The 19220-nt window shown below is 43.6% G+C and overlaps 1 protein-coding gene across 1 annotated transcript in view; it reads left to right on the forward strand.

The window, feature by feature from the left end:
- adcy2b (adenylate cyclase 2b (brain)) overlaps positions 1–19220 on the forward strand; it is a gene marked incomplete at its 5' end in the record, with an annotated part of 50522 nt that overhangs the window by 19631 nt on the left and 11671 nt on the right. Inside the window, 15 exon segments of the mRNA XM_080485622.1 lie at positions 879–1027; positions 3144–3255; positions 5276–5403; positions 6931–7089; positions 8571–8703; positions 11245–11421; positions 11501–11541; positions 11656–11736; positions 14276–14345; positions 14436–14533; positions 15325–15344; positions 15347–15408; positions 17140–17280; positions 17514–17642; positions 18904–19088. Coding sequence (XP_080341748.1) covers positions 879–1027; positions 3144–3255; positions 5276–5403; positions 6931–7089; positions 8571–8703; positions 11245–11421; positions 11501–11541; positions 11656–11736; positions 14276–14345; positions 14436–14533; positions 15325–15344; positions 15347–15408; positions 17140–17280; positions 17514–17642; positions 18904–19088 — 1685 coding nt within the window.

Below are 19220 nucleotides of genomic sequence, written 5' to 3' on the forward strand. Positions count from 1 at the left end.
AACGGTGATAAAATACACATAAGTAAACTAAAACTACCAAAAATATATATATTAACACTGCAGTATGAAAAACATGGATTAAATGCTCAGTGGAAAGAGTACGAGAGAAGGAAAACCCGGGGGGGAGGACATTCAAACTTACATAAAGGAGCCGAGCACAGAGTCAAATCGATATCATTTAAAGAGGCAGACAGACTGAATAGTAAGAAGATGACTATTAAGAATAATCCAAACAAATGTCACTACATGATTAGCACATAGACTTCTTCATTCCACTTTATCTTTCCTATATTAACTTGTAGATAATAAGATAACTCTGTTATCATCCAAGCTATTTTAGCCGAAGTCAGGCTTGATATTAAAAAAAGGAGCTCAGTGACGAAACAAAAAAAAAAAAATAATCCACTCAAATCCAATTAAAAAGATTACAAAAGTGACTAAGATATGTTTAAAAATGATCCAAAAATATAATCATGTGCGTTAAATTGAAAGTAGTAACTTAGCAAGTCGTCTATATATCAGTGGGCAAATCCAGGGAAATGGATTCAATGTGGACCGTACTTTTTAATTTAATAAAGCCTGCTGATTGAAATCACAGTTGTTAGACAGAATAATTCATCACCTCCACTCTGAAAGTCCAGAAAGATCACAGATTCAGCTCAGTCAATGAGCGAACGTACCAAGTCCAGATGGTTTTGAGGTTTCATGACCTCTTAAAGATAAAGTCGGGGTTGCAGATTAAAGTTTATAGAATCAACATAGTTTAGCCTGATGCCACTATCAGTGAAACGTTGCATATAGGCGAGTGGATTATCGTTGTATTCATTGGACGGTAAAGTTCCTGGAGGTAGTGATCTTCAGTTTTTTTTCTTCTCCAGGAGCGTTTATTGCTGTCCTTACTGCCCGCTCACATTGCCAGAGTCATGAAGGCCGAGATCATCCAGAGGCTGCAGGGACCGAACTTCGGCCGCACCGAGAGCACCAACAACTTCCACAACCTCTACGTGCAGCGGCACACCAATGTCAGGTGAGCCACGCCCGCCCCCATTTAATAAAGGTTATTATTTCTCCCTCTCGTCTTGATTGCTCCTCTCCCTTTGTCCTCTCCTCTCTACCTGCTCTCATGTTTGACTCGCTCCCTCACTTCTTCTCCATCTTCTCCATATATCCTATTATTCTCTCTCCTTCTCTTTGCCACTGCAGAATTCAATTCAGAGTTAATCCACCTCCATTGTATTCCGAGGTCACTTTGCCAAATGACGAGGATCCTATGTGCTCTGTTCTCCGTGCCATGCTCCCCTTTATACTGAGGGGCTCATAGAAACAGAGCAGAGTGCACAAATCCAGGCTTACCATGAGAGCCTCTCCGTCCAATGTCCTCTAAAATCCCGTCTTCCACCCTGCAGGAGCTTTGCCGGGGAAACAACACCGCTCCGTCTCATTTTATTGGTGCGCGTCCTCACGCTGATCCACCTATTACCGCTCCGATAATAACAAATTGTAACGCGGCATGGCTGACGGTGAGTGGGCAGAAGAGGGCAACCTCTCCAGAACAAAGAGCAACACACCCAAGGACAGGTGGCACAGTGCCTCCATCCTCCCACACCGACACACAGCGGAGTTCCGCTGCCTCCACTGTCATGTCTGCAGCTGGAGTAATTGGTGCTGCTCGGCTTCCTGAGGATTGGTCGTGTGCTTGGAGGAGCTTTGCAGATTTGTCACATTCCTGAGTTTGCTCAGCTGGAACCATGAAGACATTTTTATTATTTTTTTTTTTTTACACTTGGATAAGACATCTGCTAATGTCAGAACTCTGGGATTTATCTGTCTCTGTCAATGCAAAATAGATAGAAATATGGCTTTTGTTGAGTTGCTTAAACATCAAGCTGTTGAGGATAATAGCTTTATTGAGTTATTCCAGAAATGTCATGTCATTTCTTTAAATTCGACCAAACAGACCAAAAGCTACCAGTCTTTATCCCTGTAGTGTTATGTTATTATGAATTGTAGATTATTGTTGTAGAACTAGAGACTGGCCTTGGTCTTGAGACCACATTCAGCTTGTCTTGACTACAATATTATAACAGACACACTATATGAAGACAGAGGTCATATTAAACGCTTTACAATTAACTGTTACCATGCACAATAACGGAATATTTCTGAATGACAACAAAATGCATCAAAATGCACCTTTGGTAATTCTAGCAAACTCCACTGAAAATGTTTTTATAACTGTCAATATGTAAAGAAAGTGGCTTGGTATGCCTTTTCTTCTGTGCGAAGTTGTTATATATTGTAGGTCAGTCACCTGTGGAGACACTAATGGACTAAACCATTATGGGGGGGGGGGGGGGGTAGGACGCAATAAACTATGCACCAGAAGTGAGGACATTTGGATATTTCTTGTAGCAGAACACAAGGCAAGGCAGAAATAATATCCCAAACGCGTATTTCCTTCTGTCTTGTGCCTAGTATCTTAAAGCATTATTTATACATAGTTTAAAATATGTGTGGTAGGGGGTTTTCTAAGGTGAACACATCCCCCACAATCTCTACATGCAAAGGTGAACTAGAGATGGCTTTAAAAAAAAAAACCCTGGAGTTCAGTTCAGTTGTTTTTGCTCCATTCGGCACTTCATACAGAGTGTAAACAAAACTAATATGAGATTTCATACGAGGGCTCTTTGAAAACAGCACCATTAGTGCAAAATGAATATCAGTGGAAGGGCCACAACTACAGTGGGATGAATAAAACATGCAACCGAGCCCGAGTGAAGAGGAAAGAGGAGAGCAGTGCACCACGCCAGCGTGATGGGAACAAAAAAAAGAAGAAGTAAAAAAATTCTGTACATGATCTGAGTAATTCACTCTCCACACAGTAATGTGTGTTATATCAGTTTGATTTTTTAGTTTGCCAAATAGGAATCCCAAAGCTTTGTGTCCTTTGGATATTTCATAGTTACAAGCTTGGAAGTCTTGTGGACTCTGCACATTCAAAAATGATCACTTGCTTATTCTACTAATAACACGGCTGCCGGGGGTAGGCAACCATTTGCGTCTGTTCACAGGGGGGTTATTATAACAGAGGTAAGCAGAAATGTGTTAGAGGATAACTTTTGGTTTCTTTCCTCGCTGGGCAGCATCCTCTACGCAGACATTGTGGGCTTCACCAGGCTGGCCAGCGACTGCTCCCCAGGGGAACTCGTGCACATGCTGAATGAACTTTTCGGCAAATTTGACCAGATCGCAAAGGTAAATCAATCTCGCTATTGTTTTTATCCTTTAAAATGCATGTACAAAATAATCCCTAACTGTAAAGTGGTGAACGAAAGAGCCAAAAAAGAAAGTTCGAACTTTCTGAGAGGAATCTTCGTCCCTTTTGCACTCCAGGTTTGTTCGTTTCGTTCAGGAGAAAATCTTTTTTTTTTTTGAGCAGTCCTACAGAAGTCCTCTTCTGGCAATTCGGGAAATTGCGTTTTGCCGTGGTCGGATTGAATTGGGTCGTATTAGAACGAATTGGATTGCAATTTCCTGTACGATGTCATGCTTCAACGCCACATCTGAACGAGCCAAACCTCACACCTGAAATACTGTGGAAAAAGTCAATCACTTACCGTTTACACCACCTGAAAGAAGGAAACATTTATACAAGTGAAAGTTCTCAAATAAAACTCAGTTTGCAGGAGGAAACAAAGTTAAATGGGAAATGATCGGTCACAAAGATTTCAAGACTTAAGAAGGTGTAACATTAAAGTCTTTGCACAAAAGCCGTGGGGGGCCGGCCGTGGACATGATTCTCACATTGTCAAAGCTGGATCTCCGTTAAAGGAGGACCTTCTTATCAAACATGTTAAAAACAGACCCAAGCATTATACTATGTTAGAAATGTTAGATGGGTTAGATGCTGGGAGGCTACCCAAATATTCCATATACATGAAGAGGTGCTTTTTTGGTTTTAGTGCCCGGTATCTTTTACCGGAGGGGACGGGGGAGAGCAGGTGGTGTCCAGGGTGGGTGGGGTCATTGGAGATGGAGGTGGCCTTCTTCTGGAGTCGGCCACTGTAAATGTTTTTCAGGAGAGGTAGTGCGGTCCCAATGATTTTCTCAGACGAGAGTGGAGGATGTACGGTCTCCCATCCTGACCGACTGGGGTCTATTGCTCAGGAAGTCCAGGATCCGTGCATACTCACTGTGTGCACTCACTGCCCAGGCCCAGGTCGCTCAGTTTCACTATCAGTTTCTGCGGAATGACCGTATTAAAGGCCGAGCTGAAGTCTACAAACAGCATCTCTACGTACGTGTTCTTGTGGTCCAGGTGAGTAGGGCTGTTTGTAAGGCCGTGATCACATCATCATCTGTTGATCTGTTTGCTCGGTAAGCAAACTGGTGTTGGTCCAGGTCAGCAGGGACGGCCGAACTGATGTGACTGATGATGAGTCTCTTGAAGCATTTTGCTACGACGGGGTTCAGAGCGATCGGACAGAAGCTCACTGTGTTCTTCTTGGGGACTGGAGCGATGGTGGAGGTCTTAAGGCAGCTGGGAACCGCAGACTGTTTTTAGCTAGAGGTTGAAGATGGTGGTGAACACCTCTGCTCGCTGGTCTGCTAAGGCCTTAAGAATCCTCTCTGAGACGCCGTCAGGACCGGTGGCTTTCCTCATGTTGACTCCGCTGGGTGACCCTCACCTGGTGCTGCTGCAGCTGGATGGAGGCGTCGGCCTCTGGTGGTGTGGGCTGAGGGGCAGCTCCCTGCAGAAGCATTGAGATCAAGTTTGAAATTCAAGATAAAGTTAAATATTTTTCCAAACTGGGTTGCATTCAAAGCATATAAATCAGTAAAACTTCCCCTACTGCCCCTAAAGCTGTAACAAACAAGGGCCCGTTTGCACAAAACACAAAAACAATGTTTTGTATCATCACGCAGCGGATCTGTCCGGTGGGTTGTCAGTCAAACTAAGCGAAGCCTCTGTAGAAAGTTTCCGTGCGTCCCGCGGCCTCGGTCGGCCTTCCTGCAGCTGTGTGGGCTGCTCGGAGTCGATCTCCCATCAGCTGAGTCAGGCTCTCTCGCTCTTTCTCTCAGCTTCATGTCCGGCAGCTCTGCGAAGCTGCAGTTACATAAACCCGGTCCAAGGATGAGCGGCTCCACGTCCCACATGTGGGTGTGTGTGTGTGTGTGTGTGTGTGGGTGTACGCCGGACATGGCGGGCTCGTTGGTTGGAGGTGACGAAATAATCAGTAATAACGGTTAGTTTTCCTTCCTCTCTGTCTCCAAGGAGAACGAGTGCATGAGGATCAAGATCCTGGGGGACTGTTACTACTGCGTGTCCGGCCTGCCGGAGTCGCTGCCTAACCACGCCAGGAACTGCGTGAAGATGGGCCTGGATATGTGTGAGGCCATCAAGTAAAACACCAGATCTTTCCCTCTCTCTCTTTTTTTTTTTCCCTCCCCCGTGACACGGAAACACAAACAAACACTGCGGAGCAGATTGAGCAGAAGGAATGCCAGACTCGGATCTGTTTGAACTCCAGCGTAAACACGCTGTGAATGCAATGTGACAAAGCTCCAGAGTGAACGTATGTAATGTTCACAACCAGTGAGAAGACATGGTCTCTTTCGGTTTGTTTTTTCCCCACTTAAAATCTTTATTAGAAAACAAAAATATACCAATTCGAGCTCTTCTTTTCACACTCGCTTTAGGGACAGATTTATATCGCGCTCATTGTTCATTATTCACTATTGTCCCATTCAGTGTTGTTTACAGTCTATTTCCTCAACTATTTTCTATTTGTGCTTCTTGAAATCTGAATATACTGTATGTGTCAACTTTTCTATTCAGAAAATGTCTTCTACCATTTTTAGCCACTGCGTCTTTGTGAGTGATGTTTCTTTACCCTCATGTCTCCTGATTTCTTTTTTACCACATATTAGGGATTTTCCCAAATTAATAGGACCAAGCAACTCTTGGAGAGTTGATATCCAAACATTGACCTTAAAGGGGTCATATTGTGCAAAATACACTTCTCTAAAGGTTTTCCAACAGTAAAAATTGTCCCCAAACCTGGAATGACGCCCCAGGAGAGAAGAAAGTCTGTCCTCTCTCTCCCTGGCTTGTTTCAGTTTTTAAAAGTGTGTTACTCCAACCAGCCAATCAGAGATCAAACCCGATATAGTGTCATCGGGGGTTTAGCCAATTCCAATCAAGGTAGGCCTTCCCTTTGACCCTCCCACACAGCTCTGCTCTGGCACATGGCACCACGAGAGGAAGTACTTCCTCCTCTTCCAAAGATGGGTATGTGTGGGCGGAGACAGTCCAGCTCACAGAGACACAGCAGATTCTGAATGATTCAATATTCAAATGGAGAAAAACCAAGGAAAAGCTGGTTTTGGGTCAATAAACTTTGAATATAATGTTTTTGGACTAACGAGACTCATGTGAATATGTTGAAAAGCTGTTTGATATTACCCCTTTAATTCTTTATATATCTGTTCTTCAAAAGTTGTTATTTACCCAGTATTTTCTTCATGGAACATTTTCCCCAAATGTGTGAGTTGGTGCTCAAAGTCTGTTTCCCACATGTTAGAGCAATCTTCTTCTTTATCTACTTGAAATCATATTTAGTCATATTTTATAAAGTAATGGAGCCTTTCTGACATACTCTGCAAGGATCCAGCGATTTCTCTCCTATAATAGTTCTTTAGTTGAAGATCTCTGCGAAAATCAAATTTTCCTAAATTATGTTTCATTCTGCAGCCCCTTCTGCCAAAAACCTTTGTCAAATCCACACGCGTTCAGTCTCTATGCTAAGCGACACTCACTGAATCCCATCTCCAGCTCTGCACTCAGCTCTCCCATCGATAACAACCTTCTTTTCTCATGAAGAAAATGCAACTTTTCCAAGTCTGTTGCCTTCTCTTCACTGATCGCAGGAAGGTTCGAGATGCCACCGGAGTCGACATCAACATGCGCGTTGGCGTTCATTCCGGGAACGTGCTCTGCGGCGTGATCGGCCTTCGGAAGTGGCAGTACGACGTGTGGTCGCACGACGTAACTCTGGCCAATCACATGGAGGCTGGGGGTGTGCCGGGGTAAGAGGTGCTATTTGTTATTTAAATGTTTTGTTTAATTCCCAGCGACAGCCGATAGACCGAGGTATAATGTCGCTTTAACTTGAAGTGATCAGAAGGTAGAAAATGAATTTTTCTGGATTTGTCGTTCCTGCTCACTCAAGGACAAACTAAAATATTCTGAAGGTAACAGTTACTTACACATACAATCTCCCCCCAATGTTTAGTACGAATACACATACAGTATGTGGCCTTAAATCTTGCTTGAGACATTTTCAACATCCGATAAAAGTCACGCTTATTTATCGTGTGATTAACCAACGACTGGAAATGTAAAGCTGCTCCATGTTGTTTAAAGTTTTTAACACTTGCAGTCTCATACAAATATCTGAATATTTGCGCGATACACCACCAAGGGTTGGCGTAATCCCTCAAATGAAAGTAGATCAGTGGTTCCATGAAAACGACAACGTCTTTCAGGTGAAAACGCAAAACCTTCGTTGGGTTTTGGGTGTCGGTTTAGGTGACCACAGTGTTCGGAGCCGCTGAAAACACAGCTTTTTTTGGACATTTTTGAAAACACTTTGACTCCGTCTCCATGGAAACGGTGAGAAATGCAACTTTCCTGAAATTCTGTGATAAATTGTTGTTGTGCACATGAGCGATTCGATGGACAATAACAACAACGTTTTGCCTCCAGAGTGTCGTGACTCCCAGTCATTATTCTCCTGGGACTTGGTCATTTTATAGCTATTCCAACTTCGTCCTCCGTCCATATGAACGTCTGCGTGCTCGCCATTGTTCGTGTTTATCGCGTATTGTTCTCTGTGTGATCTTTAAGTGTATGTATGGAAGTATTTACAAAAGGTGCAGTTTGCCTGAATGAAAACAAAGAAGCAAAAAAAAATAAAAAATTGAATTATTGATCACCTGAAAAGAGCTTTACCTTGACCGCCTTGTTGTTCCAGTGCTGCCTTCATTATGGTTATTGTGTGTTTTTCACACAAAGTGCATCATCCATTTCTCATTACTGAAGTTTTTCTTTTTCTTTTTTTTTTTTGTCTATGCACGGACACAGAGGGACATGGAGCATGTCTGGTCCAATTCTACCTTTTATAAGCGTTCTAGTCAATTACAGCTCCCTCATTTAACCAAGCAGATCCACGTTTGTTATGTGGCCATTATGCCTCCATTATCCTTGCACTGCAGGCTTGGGGAAAAATTGGACGGTGGGTATGTGAATGTTACTCTGAAAATAAGCTCTCCAGAGCTACAGCGTTGTCTCACCGGGTTGCAAATGGTTTACCTCCTGTTATGCCAGCTGAAAGGTATCCCCCCACATATCCGTCTCTTTCTGTCTGCTTGTTCCACGGTGGCAAACAAAGCCGAGAAGGCACAATTTAGCGATGCTGGAAAGCTGGAAAGTGAATAATGGGCTCGGTGGAGCCGGTGACGCAGGCTCTTCACCTTTCATCATTGCGTGCCCACTTACTTGTGTGCAGGAGGGTCCACATCTCGTCTGTGACGCTGGAGCATCTGAAAGGCTCGTACAAGGTGGAGCCGGGAGACGGACAGGGCAGAGATTCCTACCTGAAGGAGCACGGAGTCGTCACCTACCTGGTCATCAACCCCAAGGTCAGACACTCAGTCATACTAACTTGACAGTACCAGGTTGGACGCCCTTTCTCCGTCAGAGCGGCCTTCATTCTTGTTGGCATAGTATCAACAAGGTGCTAGGAACATTCCTCAGAGATTTTGCGCCATCGTGACGTTTTAACATCATCATCAGTTGCTGCCGGTTTCTTGGTTGCCTATCCATAATATGAATGTCCCATTTCCACCACATCCCAAAGCTGCTCTATTGGATTGCGACCCGGTGACTGTGGAGGCCTTTGGATAATAGATGTTTGGGACGTATTGTGTTTTCCTGTTGGAAGTATCCACCAGAAGACGGTACACTGTGGTCTTAATGGGATGGACTCTAAGTGTGGCAAGAAAATGCCCCTTGACACCATTACGCCTGCAGCTGTCATGCCGCGGGATGGATCCATGCTTTCATATTGTTTACACCAAATTGTGGCAGCAGGAATCCGGACAGATAAGAGGACATCCATTCATCTTCTATACCACTTTATTGGTTTTGTGTGAGATAAAGCATGTGTTTTGTGCATCTACTTACAGCAACGCTGCAGTCTTAAGATAGTTGAGGTATTGAACTTTCTTATTTTTTATTGAACTTTCTTATTTTTTTCTTTTGTCGTTTGTTTGTTTTTTCTCAGCAACGACATCTCTGCTTATAAACATTTGAACATGCTGCTCCGTTTTTTTTTTTTCCTTCTGCTTAATGCATAATTAGTGGATTTTCTTTTGCGCGGGGTCCGTCTGTCCAACCAGGACATTTAGAAGATCCGCCTCCTCTGTGAAGCGTCTGCCCAGAAGGTTTCTATATAGAATTTTGCCTCTTGGCATCATCAACACTGCGCTAAGTGTTTCTTGGGGTTTGGCAAATGGAACAAAAAAAAATACGTACTTAAGCATCCGCTGCCTTTTATTTTTATTTTTTTTTGCTTCCCTCCATAATTTGGCTAAAATGCGCCCACTCCTCGAAGTGTCGACCGGAAAACCTTTCTTCTCCATCCTTCCGGCATAGAGTGTTGATTATATACGCTTCATAAACCTCAGGCTTTTCATAAAGAGTAAGGTCTTTTTCTTTTCTTTTTTTTTCTTCTTTTTTTTTATTGCATCCTCTGGAAAATACTTAAAAAAAAACTTTTCTTCTTCAGAATCCTGTCATTGTTTTTGTTGTCCTGCTGCCCGATCCTGTCATGTGGGAGTCTCGGCGACTCAGCGAGACGAAACGAGTTCAGCCGAGGTGCCGATGTGAGCGATCACACGTTTGTTTGTGATCGCAGGCGAGGAAACCTCACCGCGAAAACACAAGACAAAATCGGAGTCCGATAACTGTGAAGAGCCTTTGTTTTTCAGCTCGAATTGCTTTAACGATTTCTTAACATCAGGTTAACGTGTCATCAGCTGAAAGCAGCTCCTGTTCTCTTTGCGCAGGTCTGATGGGGAATTGGAATGTTTTTCTCCACTTGCTATATGTGGGTGCAGGGTGGTAACACGTGAGTAGAGCCTTATATTAGTCACACTCCAGGCAGCAATTAGACAAACCAGTTGTTTCCGGCCCGAGCCAAGTCTGTGCATATTTAAAAAGTACTTCTTATAGTAACACTGTGACCTTACAGGAGCTTTTCTTCCCATTTAAACATGTCGATATGCTGTCAGATATCGGGAGGGGGGGGCTGCAGGTGCTCTGTGACATTTTCAAGAACACCCCCCCCCCCCCCCCCCCCCCCCCCCCCCCAACCTCGAATGGATCAGGGCCAAATATGGAGCTTCTATCACGGGAGGTGTCATCTCTTCTGTCACTGTCATTGATCGTCACTGTCGGAGCCGCTCGGTACACCCACGGGAAATAAACGCAGCCATCACGTCTGTTCCAGTACTCGCAGGAATTCGTGTCACGTTCAGGTCGCTCGCAATACCTGTCCTGTGAGCAATTAAAATAAATCACCAGAGGTATTGAGCAGGGTATCTCCTCCTCCTCCTCCTCCTCCTCCTCCTCCTCTTTGGACTCCCAGGGTCTCAGTCAGTGTTAAAGTGGAGCACTCGGACTAGAATAAGAGGAGAGCCGCATCATTCTTGACTCTTAAGTGTTTGAAGTAGTTCAAAACATTGACAGGTATGCCGCCCGAGTCGAGAGTTTGGAAAGTGACCACTTTTCCCAAAGTCAGAACGCTGTGAGGAAGACACTCAGTGGTAAATGATGGATTTTAATCTCGGAGATAATTTGTATCATCTACTCTTTGAAACATAACACGTCCATTATACTTTTTCTTTTTTATCTAAATGTGGCTCAAAATTGGTCCATTTTCCCCCATAATTACGTCTCCGAGGAGAAGAAAAACTAAGTACACTTTGATGCCGAGAAGTTTCTACCAGTCTGAGAAGTTGAAGATCAATGAGCCAGACCACAAGTCGAAAAGTAGTTCACGTTCTGTGACGAACCTTTTGTGAGCAGTGGTGGATTAGAGGTCGGAGAAGCGGACTCACTGGGTCCAGAGTTTACCACTGATTATGACCTTTGACCCCACCACACTGCTTCGGTTTCAGACGGAAAGACACAGCCCGCTGTTAGGCGTGCGCTCACGTCCCTCGCTGGATGGCGGGAAGATGCGGGCGTCTGTCCGGATGACCCGCTACCTGGAGTCCTGGGGAGCCGCCAAGCCCTTCGCCAACCTCCACCACAGGGACAGCATGACCACCGACAATGGGAAAATCAACACGGCAGTGAGTGCTCGCTTGTCTTCCTCCTCACACGTCAAATACTCACGTGTCCAGATTGTTTACGGTCCGATTCCCGTTCCAGGACGTCCCGATGGGGCAATACCACTTCCAGAGACGAGAGAGGTGAGCTGTTCGCTCGAAAACCCCGACGCGTCACTCTGTATTCACAACATTTCCTCGTGGATTTATAGGCGGAAATCTTCGTTTGTGGTTTAAGTTGTTCTCCTCCCAATTCAGGTCCAAGTCTCAGCGGAGGAGGTTTGAGGAAGAGCTCAATGAGCGAATGATTCGCACCATCGACGGCATCAACTCACAAAAGTAAGGAATCTCAGTCACACCTGACAAAGATAAGATACGACAAAATACTCTCTTGTACTGTACTCTTGTACTCTTTCAAGCAAATAAAATACGTTCGGAGGCACAAATCATGGATGACTACTAAAAATGAAGACAACAGCTTATACATTTATTCATAAACTGGATCTTATATTGCATTTAGGATGTTTTCATAACTACAATTTAGAACGGTAGACTTTATTTTATTAATTTTACAAAGTCTTCGTAAGAAAACAGCTATTTTAGTTGTTTCAGCCATTTTGCTATTATTGTTCTTTTTATAGGGATTTTCAAACGATTTTTTTTTTTGTTTTTTTTTTGCAATTTTAGCAGTTTTTTTGCCAAGAGATAAGAGTCTTTTTGAATATGTGCCTGATATCCAAATAAAATGAGATTGGAAAACTGTGATTTCCATATCATTTTCGTCAAGTTTCAGTGAGTCATGGCAGAGGAACTGAAGAGCCACGTGTGGCTGTGAACAAAACAAACAAAAAAACCTGCCCAACACCAATTACAAATTCAATTTAGCAGACCGAATAGAGCACATTCCATGAGAAGGTTAGAGATTTTGAAAAGTTACAACAGTCAAGGGTAAAGGTGTATTAGTGACTTATCTGAGAATTTACTGGGGGTGTAACAGTTGCGTCACTGCGGCATGTACTCACTTCAGAGCTCAAGTGAAAAACGACTGTGTGTTGCAAAGTCTGCTTTTAAGACATGAGGGGAATGAGTGGCAGTAGCCTGGAGCCGATTAATAGCGTCATGCTGGAGCAGTATATTTTTATTTACGTATTCTACTTCATCTATGCACTTTTTAGTACCAAGAAAAAGGGGGTAAGATGGCAGGTGTGAGCAAATGCAGCATCACATTTTGAAGAAAATGCAAAAAAAACAAAACAAAGACAACCTGTTAGGAAACATATAAGTCATTTAAATACACACAAAATATGCATTTGTTCACACGCCTGCTTAAGTTAGGGGTCTTCTAAGTTTAAAGGTTCTCCAGTCGGGTGTATGCGGGGGCTTTTCCACCAGAAAGAACCAGGTGCTAGTTCGGGCCAGATTTGGCACCGGTTCTTTGTCTTTCCACCGCCAAAAGCCCCCGGGCCTATCAGGGGCTAAACTTGGTGCTACACTGGCCCCACAGCGTTGCTGGGCCAGAGCGGAGCCAGAAGGCGTCATCAGCTGGGGGCGGAGTTATCGCTGGAGTTATTCGCGACCTACAAGGGGGAAGAGATTCTGAAATTTACAGCGAACACGGAGCCCCCGAGTGGTTATAGAGGAAAAAAAAAAAATAACGATATAATAAGTCGCTCCCTCAAGTTAATAATATGAAGGAACGTGATCATTTAATCCGCGATCGCGGAGCCGGTGGCGCTCTCACTGTTGCTGCCTTGTCAGCTGCGTGCGTAGGATATATTATTTACAAGCAGCTTTCCATTGTCGTTCTTGTCACGCTTTTCATCGTAACGTCATTGTAACTAACTTCACTTTCAGGTCTTGTTTCGCATTATGAATAATGAAGCGATACGTTTGGTTCATCAGCACCTAAAAAACCAACGACATACTACTGTAAATGAAAGCTGGGATTTTTTATTTATTTTTTGCCATAAAATGAGCCTTTTAATGGCGCTTCATGTGAAAGAGAACTTTAATCAGCCCGTTTACGTAGGTTGTCATTATAAACAGCTGTAGAGCTGCGTTCTATCATTCTACACCTCCATTCCTCCACATGTTGAAGCATTTCATTCAGACACATCCAGAAATAAAGCGAACGGAGCAGAAATTCACAATGTAATGCTGAAATGTTGAAAAATAAGCCCCAAGCTCATTCACACATTATTATTTATTTATTATTTTCTCTCTCTATGGCCACTCCGGGGCTCCGGACTAAAGCAAGACGGAAGTGAAAAAACACCAACAGAGACACAAAGAGACTCAATGTTTTCTGGCTCTTTGGCCTGCATCCAAGGTTCAGGCCAGACGAGACGGAGCGACCATGACTAAACCGATGAATTCAGTCCGTCTCCTCGTACCTGTATGAGCGCTACATTGGTGAAATCAGTGACGTACCACGTTTTAAAGTGACGCGATGACGTGGCTCTCACTTGGCTCCGTTAACGGTGGGGGAAAAAAACGGTTCTTTGGCGGTGCTCATTTAAGAACCGGCCCCGAACTGGCCCCTGGTTTCTTTTTGGTGGAGAAGCCCAGAGTGTGAATTAACTGAAGAGAAAAACTGATAAAAAAAAAAGAAAAAAAAGTCTTGTTAACAGGCTAAATGTGTGAATTACACATATTCCACAATGATCCTGACATTATTCTCACCGTATTATACAATAATTTCATCCACAGCAGTATTATATATATAAAAAAAAAAAAAAAGATATCCATATCATAAACTGTTTGATGTCCATGAAACAAGATAAAAAGCTCTTCATAAAACTGCAGGTAATTTAGAGTTCAGTAATTAGTCATGACGGTGAAAGAGCTTGCTTACTGTCTGCCTCGCGTGTGTCTCCAGACAGTGGCTGAAGTCTGAGGACATCCAGAGGATCTCGTTGTTCTTCCACAACAAAGCTCTGGAGAAGGAGGTTGGTCTAACCAAGAGACGCTCGCAGGACGCACGACGTCCTCTGGGGACGTACAGACCAACACATTTCAGTCGTATCTTCTCTCCACAGTACAGATCCACCACCCTGCCCGCCTTCAAGTACTACGTCACCTGCGCCTGCCTTATATTCTGCTGTATATTCGTCGTCCAGGTCCTCGTCCTGCCCAAGTAAGTCCCCGCCGCGCTCCAGGCAAAACCCCGGTGACGGTTTGACGCCGGTTGTCTCGTCGCCCCGGGCCAAATGAACGAGGCAGGGGAGCAAGAGGCAGAATGTTAAAAAGGAAAGGGCACCGTGTCTGCCAGTGATTATAGATCAGGTGAATCAAAGTGTGGCGTCTCTTTAATGGCGAACGGCGGGGTGGGTGGGGGTGGTTGGGGGTGGGGGTGGGGGGGGACACACAGTCATGCAAATTTACTGCTTCTGGGAGCCAATTCAGCATCTGAGGGGCCATTGATTTTTTTTAATTCCTCTCTCTCTCTCGCTCTCTCTCTCTTACACTCCCTTGTTTCAGCATCGCTCCACACGTTTAGACGTGACATCATGCATTTTTATGGCGGGGCTCAGTGAATCGGCCGCTCCGTATTTCTCCTCGGAGAAACGGGGAGACGAGCAAGCTTCTTTTTGAAGTTGCTGCTCCGGCAGCTCACTGTGAACGGAAGTGAATTACCCAGAGGTGTACCGAGAGCCTCGTGTGTGTGTGTGTGTGTGTGTGTGTGTGTGTGTGTGTGTGTGTGTGTGTGTGTGTGTGTGTGTGTGTGTGTGTGTGTGTAAAGGATTGTTTTCTCTCTATTATTTAAGAGATATTGCATGTGGCAATCTGTTGGGGGGGGGGGGGGGGGGGTCAAGGGTCTGGCTCAGGGACAAGCAGTGGGATTTGAACCTGTGAACCTCCAGGCCGCCACGACAGCAGCAGCGTGTGTGTTCAGGGATGCAAGTCAGATGATTGTGTGTGTTGCAGGACGGCGGTGCTGGGGATCTCGTTGGCCTCGCCTTCCTGTTACTGGCTTTGATCTTGCTGCTTTGCTTCGCCGGTCACATTCTGGTGAGTTTGCATACATTTATTTCCAACTTCACAGACACACACACACACACACACACACACACACACACACACACACACACACACACACACACACACACACACACACACACACACACACACACACATGCTGATGACAGTGCCGTTTATGAAGGGATGGATTAGATTGTGGTTCGGTCGGGGGGGGGGGGGGATTTAGAGATTTAGAACCCATTACACCAACAGTGGTCCGTACCCACAGGAGCCTCATTCAGCTACTTAAACAACAAGCTGCCACATGTACCTGTCGCAGGTGTTTTATGGGCAATCGATAAGCAATTTCTCTCTCAAGAACTCACTTCTTCCTCATTTTCTCTCAAGAGAGCAGCCAACATCATTGCCTGACTAATTATTGATCATTTGGGCGTGCCTGACACACAAATCAACTTTATGGAGTAAGAAAAGAGAGAGCCTCAAAAAGACAGAGAGAGAGATTGATGTTGAAAGGTTCGAGCGAAACTCGAATTTGATACTGACCATGTCACGTAGCGTGTTTGTGTTTGTTTGTTTGTGTTTGTTTGTGAGTCGTTCTTAATGGGGCACATTATAACTAAAGGTGGCACGCCGATCAGCTGTGAAAATGTGCATTACACAGTTATTGTAATCAACCACATCTCTGAGGGAAAAACGTCTTTCCAAGCTGAGCTGTTGCTAAGAGAACGAAAACTGAAACGCCAATCCGCTGCTTTTTAACCCATTAACTTGTTGAAGAAATGTTGATAGAAACAGTAAATGTCATCTTATTGAGTGATACATGTAACAACCAGTATATAATAATGGTCAATAATGTAAATATTTTTCCCCCGGTTTTTAATGTGATAACCCACATGATATTGAATCCATTATTGTAATATTAACATATTTAAAGTTATTATGTGACTGAAGCAGCATTAAAACAATCATTTTAAAATGTAATAGAATATAAATAATGTGATCATTTTATTACATTTTGAAATGATTTCAAATTCTTAGAAATGGTTTTTTTTGCAGGTTTTGTTCTCTTTTCTTATCAAAAAATAGGAATATTGGATGGTTTCTTTCTTATATTCACTCAACGAGTAAACAAGCAGCAACACACACTCAGTATTATTTGTAATAAATACCTTACAATTGCATTACATTGTTATAGACGTACAATAAGACATAGAAATATGTAAAGCTGCAGAGAGGGTAAATCAAAACCTTTGCATTATGTGTGTGAAAAAATGGTTTTGTTGAGAAGTATTGCATGATTAAAGTAGGTGAGTGTTGATGGTTTACGGGTAAATGAGAGTAATCACAGTAGAATGTGCATTGAATGTCTTCAGTTTGTCAAGCGAGACTGGAATTTACAAATTACATCAAGAAACAGCAATGAAAAATATGAAAGGTAGATAATATCATAGGGCAGATAACATCCAGTGTAATTAGAGTTCTGTAAAAACGTATTCTTGGTTGAATTTGATTGAAGCAACTTTTTGTACCAGATGTGGTTGTTTCATTTTAATCCTCACTTTGCACTGAACCAACAACCGAGCTGCAACGGAATCTGTCCAATAGGACTTATTTCTACATTTTCAGCACAGTTGAATTCATCGTAGTCGGACTAGTGATTCAAAAGCAACAACTTTTTGGACTTTTGGGAAAGATGTATGTCTCCAGCTTTATTTGGTTTTTTTCATTATCTTGCAGTCACTGCTTGTGTTTCCTTCACAGCAGGGGAGGAAGGGGTCCCTCTGCTCCCTGACCTGGTTCCCCACCTCCTCTCGGATCATCGTCACCAACAACCCCTGGCTGCGGTTGGTCCTCACCATGACAACCACCGCTCTCATCCTGGTGATGGCCGTCTTCAACATGGTGAGAGGACCCCTACTTTAACATATGGATCCTCCGAAACACCAAATTTGCCAGTTTTCTTACTTCTTGGCCTCAAAAACGCAGACGCTTTTTTTTTTTCCCAACATTTCAGGGAATTTGCATGTTTTGCAGCTTTATTTGAAAAAAAAAAAAAAGTGAAAACGGCTCTTTTGGTGATAAAGGTTGCAGCCCCCGGCTCGACGCCTTCACGGATTTGTGTTTCGTGTGTTTAGTTCTTTGTGGAGCATCCTGGAGGATCCATTGCGGGCATCATGACCACCGCTCAGCCTGTCAATCTAACCAATGACAGCACGGTGGACTACTTGGAGGAGAACACGGGCGAGAACAGGTTTTATCTGCCGGTGAGATATTGGAGTGTGTCGGAGTGTGTCGGAGTGTGTCGGAGCGTGTCGGAGTGTGAGCTCAGCTGGGTGAATCGGAGCGACGCCGCTACCAGTGAGAAGAATCTAACCCAAAAAAATCATCTCAAGCATTTCTTACATTTTTTTTCTCTCTCTATTTTAACAAGGATGTGTTGCTCATGTGTTTCAAATCCGTAAAGTTCACCCTCACTTTTCAGACTGAGACGTTTATTTAAATCTCCCGTTAAGGCTCAGATTTGGGGAAAAACCCTAAATGTCAAAGCTTCTATTCATATTCTCAAAGAGCGTGGCCTTCAAACACACACACACACACACACACACACACACACACACACACACACACACACACACACACACACACACACACACACACACACACACACACACACACACACACAGAGTCTGGCTTCTGTCTGGCACTCTGTTGAAGTGCTCGGTTTGTTACAAACCTCCTGATTAAAGCTCCACACTAAAATATCTACATGACCATCACAGCCTTTAACGTCTGAACGGTGAACATGAGAAACAGATCATCTCTCCTGGAGTTTTGGCAATTTTAAATAAAATTAACCCATTAATTTAACCATAATTGAGAGAATTTTTGATGAGCAGATTGTACAAAAACTGTACCAAAAAAAAAAATTTGCTGTCCTATTTAGGTACAATTACATAATTTTGTTTTACTATCGGTACATTATTGATACCTTTTCACATTTATCTGTACTTTAATGATATTTTTCCACTTTTATTGGTACTTTGACACTTTTTCACTATTACTGCCAATTTAATGATACTTTTTCATGGTTACTGGTCCTTTATTGATACTTTTTAACTTGTACTGGTACTTTATTCATACTTTTTCCACTATTGTTTAGTCGTGGGAGTATGGAGGGGATACTAGTCGTTAAGGAGAGGCAGGCACACACAAAGTTTCTGATTTACTAGTCTTTATTACGCAACTTCAGTAATCAATTAACAAAATATTGACAAAATGAGTCAATAATAATACAATTTCATTTCTTGGATAGTTGTTGCCCCTTTGTGCAGTTTTCGAATCTGAATTTGTTATATGGATGGTATACAGTTGCCCTGTTCATTTATTTATTATACATACTATGCAGCACTCTCAATTTAAATTACATTATGTATGAGATGGCCAAATGTATTTACGTGATTGGCCATTATTCTCGTATTCTCGGCTTTTCCAACGTGCGTTTTATTTCCCGGTTGTGTCCTTCAGTACTTCATCTACTGCTGCATCCTGGGCCTGGTGTCCTGCTCGGTGTTCCTGCGCATCAACTACGAGCTGAAGATGGTGGTGATGCTGGTGGCGGTGGTCATCTACAACATCATCATCCTCCAGACGCACGCCGCCCTGCTGGACGGATTCAGCAAAGCGCTGTACCCCACAGACACACTGGACAGGTACCTACACACACACACACACACACACACAAGGTCAATATTGTGTGTTTTGAAGCTCCCACCGGCTGTCATCAGCGGAGCGCAGCCTGTTAAAGTGACTAATGAGAGCGGACGGGGGTCTTCGGGGAGGCA

Source organism: Lipophrys pholis (assembly GCF_963383615.2).
Source record: "Lipophrys pholis genome assembly, chromosome: 17".
Taxonomy (NCBI): Eukaryota; Metazoa; Chordata; class Actinopteri; order Blenniiformes; family Blenniidae; genus Lipophrys; species Lipophrys pholis.